Source organism: Coenobita brevimanus, chromosome 50 (genome assembly GCF_032717465.1).
Source record: "Coenobita brevimanus isolate Jiangsu-jjx chromosome 50, ASM3271746v2, whole genome shotgun sequence".
Taxonomy (NCBI): domain Eukaryota; kingdom Metazoa; phylum Arthropoda; class Malacostraca; order Decapoda; family Coenobitidae; genus Coenobita; species Coenobita brevimanus.
Window position 1 is genome coordinate 54,918,950 of NC_137003.1, and position 16,266 is coordinate 54,935,215.

A 16,266-nucleotide genomic window follows, 5' to 3' on the forward strand; every position below is an offset into this window, starting at 1 on the left:
ACTGGAAGCTAAAACACAACAGGTATACCAAGAGCAAGTTAAAAGAAAGCAAACACCATAATGAAAGCTATCTCTATCTATCTATTGCCAGACGCCATAATCCCGTACGGGGTGGCCATTTGACTCTGAGTTATTTGTTTTACAGGGAGGGGCACTAACCCTCCACCAACCCACTTGACACGTAGGGAGCACGTATGGTTTGGTTATATGGTTACCACCCAGCGCTGTAAATGGTTTCTTGGCTTACAGGAAACCACTTGGCTTGTCACTCAATGTAAAGCCACCTGTAACGGAAAGAAAACCAATAAGTAGTGACAGGAAAGATGGGAGAAATAGGAAGAGAGGAGGGCAGGCACAGAAAAAGAATGATAAAGGCTAAGGAAGAAGTAGGCAGCACTACATAAAGTGAGTGGATGACGGTCGCCACCACCTACCACTTTAAAGCAACGACAAAAAATACAAAAGGACACAGCTAAAAGAGAACACAGAAAAAGAGGAAGGCAAAACACAGCAAAAACCAAGAGGACGCTAAAGCAAGAAAAACACCACGAGAAAGCTTAAACCAAACACAAGAGGAAGACAAGACTAACCCTACACCAAGAGGAACCTAAAAACAAAACATACAAAGAGGAAAATAAAGCACACGAGGAATCTAACCACAACACTGCAAGTTAACACCGAACACACACTAGTCCAAAAGGAGGCTAATACAGCAAACACACACACACACACACACACACACACACACACACACACACACACACACACACACACACACACACAAACACACACACACACACACACACACACACACACTCACACACACCAGCGGGAAACAGCACAGGCCCAACCAGCTAGACACACAAAATACAAGCCCTGAAAAATACATACAATACTGGCAGGTTGCTAAGGGGAAGGTGTATACGGGAGAGGAGGGGAGGGGGCGGGGGCTGGAGGGGGGGCAGACATAAAACACAGGCAGTAACACCGAGCAAAGCTAACACACGACAACACCGAGCCATCACAACACACATGACAACATTACCCTGAGAATATCCACACGTACTGAGGTGTAGGGATTTATTCACTTATTATTGACTGGCTACAAGTGGGGAAGGGAGGTGGGGAGGGCGCGGGATAGGGGTGAGGGAAGGGGCGAGATATGTGGGGGTCTGGGAGGGAAGGGGTCTGATTATGGGAGGGGTGGGGGTGTTGGCAAAAATATGTGTACAGTAACAAGGAGCTACTTAGTGGTAATAATAATCATGAGGGGTGGGGGTGCTAGCTATAAGGGATATGGAAAGTAACACAGCTACTTAATGGTAATAATCCCTACAAATTTAAGGAACAACCAAGAAAGGCTGTTGGGGGGAGTGGGACTGGGGGGCACTGAGGAAGACTGGGTGAAATCTAAATCGGTGGAGATAAAAACAGCAAACGCTATTCGTAGACGATATACAAAGTAAATTCAGGATCAATGCAAAAACTAAAAGAATGACACACCGTGAACCATGAAGCTTCAGGAGAATCAAGGAATACATTCAGAGCCTGGTGACAACTCAGAGGAAATTTTGAGCCAATACATCAGTAATTTTAAAAACTGGAAAATAATGTGAGAGAGAAGTCATATGCATGAGTTTTGTTTATGGCCACAGGGATCACAGCCGAGCGGTCAACAGGCACTAGACTATGTGAGAGAATGTCCAACTCTTCTAAGTTGAATAGTACATGGACAATTAATTTACTTCTTCCTTGAAAGTCCTCTGAAAAGTTACGGTCAGGACTGCGTAACACAAGACAGAGGTCAAAATGCAACACGGGGGGAGGGACACAAGGGTTGCAGGAGGATGGCGGATACTACAACTGGATGGAATTATATATAATAAATCATCAAATATACAATGGGGAAAACGCTAATCCCACAGTGGATGAGGCGATGCTCAGGTGATAAATACATTAGTGTCAAATTATTGTATTTACATGTACTAATTAAAATGGCAGACATCAACAATGCATCAGACATGGACAAATGATGTAAGATCCTGGGAACCTGGGGACTAAAACTGCATTAGACGATGAAAATATTTCAGGGACCCCACCGAGTGATCTGGCTGATTATAAGTGATGGTGTTGGGAAGTACTAATGGTGAAAGAGGTGCTGGGGTTGTTAATGTTGTGGGGTTGGGTGGGTCGGGAGGGAGGGAGTTAAAACGAGACACTACAAAAAAGATCACCTCACCAATGGTTTGCCTACTGACCGAATTGTCTTACCTTTACTGCGAAACACCTCCACTTAAGCTGCTTTCTAACATCAGTACATTATAACAATGGGAAGTTGACAGGTTTATGTACATTACAGATGGGAGAGAATGGCTATTGTTATCTGACATTATAGTTCTGGCTTAACATTTGAAATTTAGATGAAGCAATAAAAGACGTGGAGGAGAGTTAATGTGGGATGTTAGAGACTAAAGAAAGAAAGGAAATGATTGTAACACATTACAACGAATGAAGGAAGTGAGGAGAGGTGTGGGCACACTACGGCAACAACAGCTGGATAAACTCTTAAAACGAGGAGGGAAACAAGGTCTGGATGTGAATGAATCTGATAGCAAATGAGAATATTTAAAGAGTGAGAGAGTGACTAGCGAGTATAGCAGAAGTGTGAGATATACACTTACTGTGTGTTGGTAGTCCGCTCCCTCGCTGCCTGCCCCTGCCTGCGTCAAGCCAACGTTAGCCATTCCAGCTTCTGCACCAGCCTGCACGGCAGCCAGCCAACCTGTCACTGGCCAGTCCCTTGGCCACCTGGTCAGTCCAACAACCAGGAACCTGGTTAGTTAGCCAAGTAACTCATTTGTTACTTGACCAACTAAATATCTTCTCCACTAGCACGACAGGCTGTTCAGTCCATTGTCATCACAGCCTCAAGAAGCTTTGGAATTGTTGCCGGCGATAGCAACAGCCTGCGCCTCACGTCATCTTACTTTGTTGCTCAGCCACCGGCCACGCACATCATATCATTTTACCGCACCTGACTTCACCACCAACTGGTCTACACCCTCCTGTCACCTGCTCAGTGTGGTCCTTATGATACAAGTCATCCCAGACCAAACCAGTCGCCAGATCATGGGTAACTGTGCCTCTCGTCAGGCCAGGCCACGAGCACCCATGTGAGTCTCGCTACCACCACCTTGTCTCACCCCTACACCCAAATCACCTACACACACACACACTTGCACCCAAAGCTCCTCGACATCCCTAAACCCTAATCACATCACGCATACTAAAGTCAGTCAAGAAATAACTGACTCTTATCTACAGGGCGGCTGTTCAAAATACTTATGAATGATATCTCATTATGACAGTCAAGTTTCATCAATGGACGTCGTAAGTGCCCACTCCATCGATACCCAAAACATTTAACCTGCCATCTTGTGCCGCCAGGTGTCATAACTTGGTGTGGTGTTTTACAAGATGCACAAAGGATGTCAAAGCGAAAGACAGCCCGAAAAAAGCTGTCATAAAACTCTATAGAATGATAATGTACAGTCGCCTCAATAAGTGATGGTAGAGTATCCAGAAGGTTTCGATCAGTGATAACACATACAGTGCAGAGTGATCGAAGCATTCTGAAACTCTGCCATAACCTTCTGCGCCCTACAAAGGAGTTACGAGCTGGAAATAATCTAAAGAAAGCCTGGAAATGAACTGGGATGAGGAAATTGAATAAAGAAGAACCGTCCAGGACTAGATAAAATAACTGAGAAGACACGTATCGTACATGCTCAACTGACAATAATAAAAAAGGAACAGGGATGTATTAAGCATTAGCAAATAGAAATTCTAAAAAAAAATAACTGAAATACTGTACGAAAGAACGAATGGCCGCAACATTTCAAGGGTTACTCAAAACCTTTACCAACGGTTTGGGTGTCCAGCTACAGGCGGTTGTTGGTAGGGGTGTATCGCAAGGCTGAGATATTGACTGGGAGAACACATATCAGAGGGCCCTATATCAAGCCTTTACCAGACTCAGGACTAATCTATGCTATAATAACGAGTTCTTAAGTATCGAGCACTTACAGTAGGATATTAAATGTATGCCCATGACGTGGCCAACATGTCATATTACCACTTTCGAGTATACGGCCCCAGGTAGATAAAATTAAGTTGATGTTTCCCGTGGCATTACAAGTTTCTTATATCGAGAGGTAATGTGAAAGAGGAACCCCGTTACACTAGTGTGTGTGTGTGTGTGTGTGTGTGTGTGTGTGTGTGTGTGTGTGTGTGTGTGTGTGTGTGTGTGTGTGTGTGTGTGTGTGTGTGTGTGTGTGTGTGTGTGTGTGTGTGTGTGTGTGTGTGTGTGTGTGTGTGTGTGTGTGTGTGTGTGTGTGTGATTTGGGAGCTAACCTAAATTTTTAAGGACTTAATTTACAGTACAGTATAAGAAAGCTTGAAACGTCATCAGAAGTTGAGTGCGTACGCTCCTCCATGTTACTGATGTGAAAGTTGAGTGATATTAACAGCGTACAGGGCAAAGGGAGGGCGTTCCGTGCAAATACATCACTCACAGCAATGGAATAATAATGTCCACGAGGAGAAGAGGTCGGATAAGCCTGTTACTATTGATGGCACCAGTAATATACCTACAACCTCGCTCGCGTACCACCTAACCACCTACAACATACCACTCACCTACCTACAGCATACCACCTACAACATACCACTCACCCACCTACAGCATACCACTACACCGCACTAACTCGCCTACCACGCACTCTAACCCATCCATTTTAACTTGGCCGAGATTGTCGTCCCCCAGGAGCTTATTTCCCGTTGCTCAGTGGCACAAAAAGACAATGCTACGGCTCTACATCCATTTCAGGGCACTTCTTCGTGACTAGCAACTGAGATGACAATATTAGGCCAAGTTAAAGTGGACAGATAATGTTTTGGGACCGTATTCCCGTCCGCCTAGGGGATTCCTTTCACCTCTTTCTTAGCGATTTATTTTACCTGAATGTTACCTATTACTCTTCTCCGATATGTGACTTCTGTATATGTTACTTACCTTGATACCTTGACGCCGTTTTTCTTGGCCGCCACCAGACGACTGTAATCAGCTTCAAGACCTTCACCCTACAGGGGTTTTAGTGCGCTTTATCAAACCCTCCAACCCCCCTTCCTGTCCCTGCACCCCAACCCCATATCCTCCCTGACCCCAACCCCACATCCTCCCTGATCCCAACCCCATATCCTCCCTCACCCCAATCCCTTATCCTCCCTGACCCCAACCCCTTATCCTCCCTCACCCCAACCCCATATCCTCCCTCACCCCAACCCCATATCCTCCCTCACCCCAACCCCTTATCCTCCCTCACCCCAACCCCTTATCCTCCCTCACCCCAACCCCTTATCCTCCCTCACCCCAACCCCTTATCCTCCCTCACCCAACCCCATATCCTCCCTCACCCCAACCCCTTATCCTCTCTCACCCCAACCCCTTATCCTCCCCCACCCAACCCCATATCCTCCCTCACCCCAACCCCTTATCCTCCCTCACCCCAACCCCTCATCCTCCCTCACCCCAACCCCATACCCTCCCTCACCCATCCCCTGCACCCGTCTGGAGGTAACAAGAATCAAAGGTCATCGTTGCGAACAGGTAAGCGTGACTTTTAAATAACGCACTAAGGCCGAGGTGACAGAAATCCTCCCAAGCCTACGACAACAAGGCCAGCTCTTCGTTACACCTCTTCCTTAGCGGTTTATTTCTCATAGTACACCCTGCCAAGCTCTAGTACGGTGTTTTTACGGTGTTTTATATCGCTGTAATACCGACACAGTGTGGATCAGTAAAGGAAAGAGCAGAATAAATAGGTAAGGAAGAGGTGTCACGAAATCTCCACTCAGAACACATGTCTATGTCCGGTAAACAATACACCAATTACCAGGTCAAGTAGCCTACAGGTCTTTCACACCAACTTGGCCCAGAGTCTTGTCCTTTTGTACCTGATTTCACGAAGGTCATTGGCAGAAAAATGCTACGGCTCAACATCCTTTCCACAGCACTTCTTCGTAACTAGAATCATGCTCTAAGGTCAATCTCATTACAACTCAGCATTCAAGACGGTGAGGTGGCGATTTTAGACCAAGTTAGAGGAAATCGAGTATAGATCACGTCACTATACGAGGTCACTATGAAGCCTAGAGCTAAAGGTCGTGGCTAGGGAAGGTACGTGAAGCAGGCTCTACATGACCTTCTCCTTGCCAGTTTATTTCCACATATGGCATGTTAGTAATTAAGATCTATGTCGATGATAAAAACACATATAAAAGAACAATAATAAGCTGTATGCAAAATAAATCGTTCAGTAATCCAGATCTATATCCATAATTAAAATGCATTCTATATACAAGAATAATGAGATGGGGTATGCAAATGAAATCGTTAAGTAATTCAGATCTCTATCGATAATAAATATACATTACATGCAAAACGAAGAAAAAGATGCAGTACGCGAAATGAATGGTTTAGGAATATGTGCTTTCTGAACGCTTGAGACTGGGAGTTAAATTTATTCCTTAACGATTTTATTGTTGCATACTGAGCTTTATTTTATGTTTTTGGTATTATTTATGTCTTTCAGTTATAGTTTAATACCACAAAATATTAACATGGCAATGGAAAAACAAACACGGAAGGCAGAAGTGCAAGGTATAGCCTGCCTACCTAACGACTGTACGGGCCTAGGGAAGCGCCATCTAGCCTCGTTCAACTCTCTAGTGCTGATCTGAGAGTCAAACCCACTAAACATCACAGACATCAGTCGAGTTGAGGAGATGTGCAGCTAGTCAACACTCCCGGTACGCTAGATCGAAAAAACTATTAACAAGACTCGGCTGACCAGGCAACTATTACCGGGTGGCTAGGGCTGGCTGACTATCGGCCTCATTCCCGGGCCTTAGGAGCCTTGGTACCATCTCTTCCTTACCCATTTATGTCGCATATTTCACCTTCACATTCTCTTGCAGGTTTCTGATATCTGTTTCACATTAACACAGCTTGCATACATAAAATACAAGAGAATATTAACAGGTCATATCCAGTAATAAAATGGTAAGGAAGAGGGATCAGACGGCATCCTCTGGTGACGAGAATATGGGCCTACGGCTGACTCACTAGTTCAGACTCACTAAATTATGTGACCAAGGGACTAGTGTGAGCAACTAGGCTGGCGACTACACCACGTGGAATGGCCAACTAGGCTATGGAGGCGGCAGCAAGGGAGACGGGCAACAAAATGGCTGGTGGTACAAGGCCATAGGCAGAGAGACAGATAGAGAAAGAGAGATAGTAAGAAACATTAATGGCTGGAAAGAAGCATATTATATCTGTGAAGAGCACGACTGGTAAATATAAGTGACCTGATGTTAAATGGTAGAAAAGTGAGAGGAAGGTGTGGAGAAATATAGCTCATATGTGATGTAATAAGTGTTAAACGGTCCGAGTTTGGTGTGTGAAGGCATGTGGTAGCTTGTTGCGTGGTGTGAGATAAATCAAGAAATTGTCAAGAAAGTGGTTCAAGTATAAAACAGAGGGCAGTGGGAGTTGATGACCAAGTGCTGCTGATGCAAAGTAGAGTGACTGTGGCAGATGAGTGTTGGATAGAATGCCGGGGACGGATGGAGCAGCGGACCTACCTTACGCCCAGTGAGCACCTTGCCGTTGGGCTTTCCTTTGCAGTCACCACCTTCTAAATCACTCTTTATGCTCATTTTGTCGACTCCCGGCGGGATATCATCTGAATCGTCTGAGTACCCAGAGGGAGACCCATCCATGTTGTCATCATCCGCATCACGTGCCATGTTTAGCGCCTCCATCGTTTTGGCCATCGCCAGTTCGTCTTCCTTCTGCAGGGGTTGGAAAAAAAAAAAAGACGGTTTTGTTGTGAAACACTTTGCACGACACCATTTCCTCCCTACTGGTCATTATGGTACTTGTCTCTGGAGTTGTACGTTGTAACACTCAACAACTACATCACAGCTATCATTTACTTCTCTCTGACATATGCTTCCAACAATGCAAGGCAGGTATCATGTAATACTAATATACCAATGCAATGTAGCACCTCTCACTCCACCTTTGCTGTATATGATGTTTCACAATACAGTACATACAATATATGCGACAGCTTATCTTTGTCTCCCGATGTGACTAGCTCCATCATATGAGATACATGATAGACAGCACAATGTTGCCTACCACATCAGTAATAATAACTCACCTTACTCTGTATTTCTTCCATTAGTAACTGTTCCGCTTCTTCTTCAGCCTTCTTTTGCAACTGGTCGTAGGACATGGCTACAATGGCGAGGATGAGGTTGACCAGGTAGTATGAGCCCAGGAAGATGATCACCACGAAGAAAATGATGTGCCAGGGGCCTGCTGCCCGCAACACCTGCATAACAATAAACCCACTGAAGCCCTGCCAGTATTTACGCCTGCCACACACATCATAACTGACGATTTTAACCCCTCCATGGCGAGGACGATTTTCTACCTTATTCTCGCCACTGCAATACACTTCTAATTAACTACACATGAGCTCTAGGACTGAAGGTTGACATAAATGCCGCATGCCCATTCACACCGATGCTGACTTACTCTCATCAGTGTCTCTGTTAAACAGTCTACCGTGTTCGGCTTAGAAAATCGCGTATAACTTTAAGGGTTCAAATTGCACGACCTGCGATAATTATGCCACTATTTCGCTTTGATTAACATGACCCGCAATTCCTTCATGGGTTTCTTCTGTTGGTGGAGAATTTAGGTTGATCATTTTTGTACTTTTTTCTCCATTTATGCTTTAAAGTGATACGCTGAAGGAAACAGCCAATTATTATTACCCCTTCCAAGCGTAAAGGCCCAAGGCTACACTACCAAAGACTGGAACATATAAGGGCAAAGGGGCAGTCCTACGTACATGAGAGCATTTAAATTTTACACGGTAACCAAAAATCTCGTTACCTATACAAGATTCAAACTATTGTGCGTATGGCACGGTCTTCACCCCCAACTCCAGTCCTGCACGGGAGAACAAGAACAACAACAACAACAACAATAATAATAATAATAATAATAATAACAATAGTGATGATAATGTCCCACATTGCCCTTTGTGAGATTTAGGGTGCTGAGGCTGGGCCACTATACTTCATAACACTGAAAGGCAGGTGACGGGCCGGGTAACCCAACATAAAAAAAAAAACAAGAAGCGGTGCTAAGGCACTGCAAACCCGCCCCCAGCAGTCATTTTAGTGCTGACGTAAAAACACAACAGGATATCTAGTCAAAGATGTCACATATCAAATTTCGAGTAAATCGGGAGAAAATTGACGATTTTATGTCCACTTGGAAATTTTAGGCCCGACCCACCTGACACTGACTCCCCTACCACTAACTGGGGGGTGACCCCCCTGATGCAATGAGGCATGTTATAGTATTTTGAAAGAAGCACCTTCAGCTTTTGGTTTCATGTCGATATGACGAATTTGAAAGTTGTGGCGAAAAAACTATTCTTTTTTTTTTTTATATATATTTTTACATTGTTTGGTCGTACATCCTGGGCCTTGGCCCAATGTGGCCCATATCTTAATCAGATGATCAGAAGGTCATAGCCAATTATTCCTGTAATTTTAGTCAAAATCGCACCAATAGTTTTCGCGTAAAGTTGTTAACAGACAGACAGACAAACAGACAAACCGAGTGAAAGCAATACCCGTTCCCGAGCCCCTCCGGGGTGGGGACGGGTAAAATTTTGTGCATGCTGCAGGCGCGACTCACCAGCTGGTAGAGGTTCTCCCAGTAGTCCTGCGTCATGAGTCTGAAGGCGGAGAGGAAGGACCACCCGAAGTTGTCGAAGCTGGTGTAGTCGTTGTTGGGGTTGGGGCCGAACCCCTGCAGGCACATGTACCCCGCCGGACACGTCCTGCAGGGAGGGGGCGTGTACTGGGGCAATGCTGACCATGTACTGGGGCTATTGGGCTACTGGGGTGTAGTGAGGGCTATTGGGGCTATACTGGGGGGTACTGGGGTGTTCTGAGGGCTACTGGGGGTGTACTGCTGGAGGCAACTGGGGTGTAGTGAGGGTTATTGGGGTTGTACTGGCGGCTACTGGGGCAATGCTTGGGACGGTGTACTGGACTACATGGGTGTACCAAGGACTACTGAGGCTGTACTTAGGGCTACTGGGGTGTACTGTGCAATACTAGGGGGCTACTGGAGTGTACTAGAAATTAACTGAGGCTATGTGGGGTGTACTGGTAGCCAAACTGACGCTACTGGGGGTAAGCTAGAGCTGCTGGGGGTGTACTGGGGCTACTGGGGGATATACCGGGTAGGGTAGCTAGACTGGAGTACTGGGAGCTACTGGTGGGGAAAAGTGTACTTCTGAGGGGAAGAGACTGGGAGGGTGTGTACTGGGGTAACTCATACAAAGGTAACTGTAGGTACTTGGATAATTTGTACTGGGGTAACTTTAGGTACTGAGGTAATTTGCGGTACTGGGGATATAATGGGGTAACTTGGTACCGGGGTAACTTTAGGAACTGGGGTAATCTGTACTGAGGTAACTTTAGGCATTTGGGTGTACTGGGGACAAATATACTCGATTATTCTGGGATTATACTAGAGTGTACTGGGATAAAAATACTAAGCTGTACTAGGGAGAAATCTACTGGGGTGTACTGGGATAAATCTACTGGGGTGTACTGGGATAAATCTACTAGGGTGTACTGGGATAAATCTACTGGGGTGTACTGGGATAAATCTACTGGGGTGTACTGGGATAAATCTACTAGGGTGTACTGGGACAAGTATACTATTTTGTACTGGGATAATTATGCTACGTCACTTTACAACGTTGTACTGGGATGAAGTACTGGGACAATGACTAATATACCAGGGTGTACTGGGACAGGGACACACAGATACTAGGGTGTACTGGGGATAGGCATACTTGGTGTACTGGGGCATACTAGGGTGTACTGGGGATAGGCATACTTGGTGTACTGGGGATGGGTAAATGTGAACTGGGAAATGTTGTGTGTGCTACGGGGGGGGGGACTGGGACTGGGAGGGGGAGGGGTCACTGTACTGGGGAGACAAGCTTATACCTGTTTTAAAATATTGGGCAAATATTACTACACTAACTCGTACACTTCAATACTCACCGTCATTCATTCATACTTACCTTGACTCATACCGTCACTCATTCATACTCACCGTCACTCTCATACTCACCGTCACACTCATACTCATCGTCACTCATTCATACTCACCTTCACCATCACTCACTCATACATACTTACCTTCATACTCATCGTCACCCATTCACACTCACCGTCACACACTCATACCCACCGTCACTCATTCACACTTACTCGTCGTCACTCACTAGCTCACACTGACCGTCACTTTGATACTCACCCTACACTCACTCACTCTCACCCTGATCGCCACACACCCTCTACCAACTCACTCTTATACTCACCTTCACGCACACTGCCCCCCCCCCTCCCCTCCCCTCCCACCGACTCACCGTCTAAGGTGAGCCAGACCAAAGCTTCTCCAACTTTTCTTTGAGACATGAATCAGAGGAGAGGGCAGCGGTATCATCACTCTCTTTATATTATCACGGGCGGGACTCTCAATTTCAGCATCGATTATTTAAGTTAGATTTTTTTAGAACTGGAAATGTCTGCGGTGTCCTTTCCTTGACGGTATTCTTTCGCTCGTAAATGACAACTCTTTACACAGGAGGAACGCGAAAACTACACTCCCCTGTCCTTGTTTCTCCTACAAATTCAAATCATGGTGGGCACGGCGCGGACTGGATCGTAAATATACTGGAGACTCTCACCTATAGTCCAACCCCACCAAACCCCTTCATTCAGCCGGAGAGACTATTTTATTATCTTTCTTCTCGCCACCTCAAGACAGGAAGAACCTCTCGTGGTCAACAGGTTAACCTTTCTGACCCACGACGTGTTTTTCGTTTTATTATTGCTACTACTCGACTTCTTTTTTTGGACAAGGTTTTCGAACTGGAGGGGTCAAGTGCAGCCTCCATTTATCCTTTCACAACACAAGGTCTCCCAAAAATGTAATGAAATCGCCTGGAAGTGACAAAAACAAATCAATAAATCCTGCCACCAGACTGAAAGGGTTCCTAGAGGCTGTACTTAACCCCTCGAAAGTCCTGGCCGCATGAAAGTCAATGAACCTTAATTATGAGGCAAGAACGGACCTCCCTTGGTTATCAGTCAAATTCATCCTCTAATATGACTGCACTTCGCCATCCACCGAGGAGAGGAGTTAGGAATCTTTATCGGGCGCAAATAAACATATCGACAGACCTCCCCCAAGACGAATGAAATCTCTTGTATGCAGCGAGAATGAAATAAGTGGCTCTCAGGTTACGAGTTTGATACGTTTTATACGATAACATCCTTCAATTCCCGCTTCCTGCCAGACGTGCTCAGATTACTGGTTGATTTTACCCAATTTAGAAGAGCCCCGCAGTGAGAGTCGATGAAGGTTACTGTATATACAATGTCTACGGTTTGGCAAGTCTCTCCATGAATGAAATACTCTGGAGACGGCAATAAATATATAAATAAACAAATAACAAAGAAAAATGCGTCCTGGGATTGAAGAGCGAGCGTTTGTGACCTCTTCGTTCCACCTCCTTCGTCGTCTTCTGGCGGTGACCCCCCCTCTCTCTCTCTCTCCCACGTACACACACACACACTTCTTCCTTCAATCACATACACTTCCCCTGTCACATGCACAGCCCCCCTCACACACACACACACACACACACACACACACACACACACACACACACACACACACACACACACACACCATCTCCTATAAAAGATGGGATGAAAACGAATGAAACTCAAACCGACGGATTAAAAGCCAAAGACGGACGATGGTGATAAAAGCCACACAGACAGACATACAGACGGAGCCGTGCTGGCAGAGAGAGAGAGAGAGAGAGAGAGAGAGGTCAGGTCAGGTCATGCACAAAGGTAAAGCGTTCTTCAGGTGTGGTCGTCTCGTCGCTCCCAGTTCCTATGGAGTTTGCTGGCTGAAGAACACACCAAGACAGACAGGTACTGGAGGCGGGGCAGGTGGGGGAGGGGGAAGCCAAACACACAAAAACACACATGACAGTACTTACAGATGACCATGCTGTGTGTGTGTGTGTGTGTGTGTGTGTGTGTGTGTGTGTGTGTGTGTGTGTGTGTGTGTGTGTGTGTAAAACCAAAAATGGCCGCCTGATGATATTATGAATACACAAACATCTGCAGAAGTGTGTGTGTGTGTGTGTGTGTGTGTGTGTGTGTGTGTGTGTGTGTGTGTGTGTGTGTGTGTGTGTGTTTCAGCTCAAAGTAAGAAATCTGAAGCAATTTTCGATACACACACAGACAGCTGCCTTATAGTACAAATGGTAGACTGAATGATTTCTTTTAGCTGAGTGGTTGATTGGTGTCACGACTGGTTGTTTGAATGACTGGCTTTCTGACCATTTGGACTGTTACTTGTTTATGTGACTGGCTGACCGTGTGACTAGCTGGTTGTGTTATTGATTGGTTGATTCCTTGTGTGGTTGACTGACTGCTTGGATGGGTTGTGACTGGTTGATTTTTTGTGTAATTGGTTGGCTGGGTGGGTGGTTGTGTGACTGGTCGGTTGCGTGGCTGGTTGTTTGTGATTGGCTGGTTGCGTGAATGGTTGGTTGACTGGTTAGTTGTGTGACTGGTTGCCTGTGACTAGTTGGTTGGTTGTGTGACTGATTGGCTGGTTGTATGGCTGTATTATCTACGTAAGTAAGTGGTTATAAGTGCGGCCGACTATTAATGGTGATGCTGGTAAGTGACTGCGTTTGGTGAAGCATGGTGCAGACGATACACTGCTGACTATATTTCATGGAATGGTGATATGGCTAAATAATTATCAGATATAAACTGTCATTACTTATTTTGCGGAATGAAAACTGAGGGGATGAGGAAGCAGAGGCGAAAAAGTGAATGAGAAAGTAAGTAGGTGAGGCCTGGATGAGACACACTGGTGAAAAACCGAGTGAATGAAAAGGCAACTGAATGAGCAAACGAATGAATGAAAAACTAACTGGATGAGAAACAGAATGAATGAGGAAGTAACTGAATGAGAAAACAGGTGAATGAGAACGTGAAGGCAGCTAAAGCTAAGGTGTTTGTTGACAGACGATCCTGTGAATATCAGCTGCTGTGTATGATGAGTGTGTGAGTATCAAGTGCAGTGAGGAATGAATCAGCGAATATCAACTACAGTGAGGAATGAATCTCTAAATATCAGCTGCAGTGAGGAACGAATCTAACAGTATCAACTGCAATGAAGAATGAATCGGAAAAAATCAACTGCAAAGAAACAAGAGTGACTGATGGACGGGGAGTGAAGAACAGTATTAGTGCAAAAAATTACACACACACACACACACACACACACACACACACACACACACACACACACACACACACACACACACACTTGCAACCACATCCACCCACCTAACCAACCACACACACACACACACACACACACACACACACACACACACACACACACACACACACACACACACACACACACACACACACACACACACACACACACACACAGAAATATAAACTCCTACATACACATACATGATTTTGTAACCTGACAGATGGCTAGGACTAATTCTGTAAAAAAAAAAAAATGCACAAAAGAAATTATAGACAGAATCTGATGATAGTCTTGATGTTATGGTTTATTGGAAAATTATGAGGAAGGTAAAGATGATGATGATGATGATGATGATGATGATGATGATGATGATGATGATGATGGAAAACGTGATGAAGAGCAGGCAGGCGGGTTGATTATGAATGTGTGGATAACTAAAGACATAAGGAAAAAAATCTGCCCATAATACTTACATAAATACTTACTGAATGGCTGTGTTTACGGGCTGGATGATGAGAGGAAAAGAGGCCACTGTGATTGCATGGATGATGAGTGGGGTTGTTAGTAGGTGGAGTGATGTAATAAATCACAGAATGACTTGTGGTGAGGAATGATTAGTTGCGGTGTGGGTGTGGTGAGTTGCGGTGTGGGTGTGGTGAATTGTGATGAGCTGTGGTGTAGGTGAGTTGTGTAGTGGTATGGGTGTGATGATAGGGTCGCCTGTCACACACCTCGAGCTGGCTACATGTGTCCCAGTCACTGAGAGGTGGTGAACTACGCCACACTGCCACACATCAACGCCTGGCCTACTGTACGTCAACAACCAACTGGTTTTGGATGCTGTAGTGCAGTGTTGTAAGAAGCACTGATGTGCTACATGGCTAGGAGTGGGTGGTGGGGTAATAGTATGACACAGCTCAGGTTTTTCATTTCGCTGCCACAGGGCCAGTCCTCTGAGAGATAAAGAACTTCAGTTCTTTATCCTTATTCATTTTATCCACTAATCACTGTGGACAAATCATAGATGATCGATGAACGAGCAGCAAGTGACAAGTGCTGGATGTCACAGGTGCAACAGTACTGAGTAGTAGTACTGCATGAAGAAACACACACACACACACACACACACACACACACACGTACTAGAAAGTAACTTTTCGACCAGGAACTTGCTCTTTGGCTTGACTTTCGTTGTGGTTTGATTGTAATTCTTAGTGTAAGTGACTGTAGAGTATGTGTACGATGGTGTATGTGATGTAACAGCTTTAGAATACCTACGACCTAGTGACCGGTCTCATTGTTTCTTAGGCATCACAGTTTTCTAACACTACATTGCCTATTGTACTGTATCTCTTGACAGCTATTGTACCCAAAATTAAATGGATTATTCATATGAAAACACTCCAGTAGTATAATATCTAGGCATGATTACCCAGAAATGTTTTTAGGGCCAGCACTGTTACCGTAACTTTCTCATATAAGTGATGCTCAATAAAGGTTACTAAATACATGCCAAACTCCTACTGATGGAACTGGAAAATTACACCTTACTGCAGAAAACTCGAGCCTGAGCTGATGTGGCTGTGACAGACTGAGTACATGGAGGATAAACAATGCATCAAATGGTGGATGAGGCATGATATGTGTGTGTGTGTGTGTGTGTGTGTGTGTGTGTGTGTGTGTGTGTGTGTGTGTGTGTGTGA

At 45.1% G+C, this 16,266-nt stretch overlaps 1 protein-coding gene across 8 annotated transcripts in view; it reads right to left on the minus strand.

The window, feature by feature from the left end:
• The window catches only part of para (sodium voltage-gated channel paralytic), a 234,681-nt gene that overhangs the window by 56,442 nt on the left and 161,973 nt on the right, over window positions 1–16,266 (minus strand). For 4 of the 8 annotated variants that reach the window (XM_080272415.1, XM_080272410.1, XM_080272409.1 and 1 more), the window contains exons 9-12: window positions 9,851–9,995; window positions 8,292–8,465; window positions 7,708–7,917; window positions 2,682–2,720 (exon numbers count right to left, since the gene is read on the minus strand). In XM_080272415.1, the coding sequence (XP_080128541.1) occupies window positions 2,682–2,720; window positions 7,708–7,917; window positions 8,292–8,465; window positions 9,851–9,995 (568 nt within the window). The remainder of the gene's footprint in view (window positions 1–2,681; window positions 2,721–7,707; window positions 7,918–8,291; window positions 8,466–9,850; window positions 9,996–16,266) is intronic. The other 4 variants (XM_080272413.1, XM_080272412.1, XM_080272411.1 and 1 more) reach the window with 1 other exon arrangement.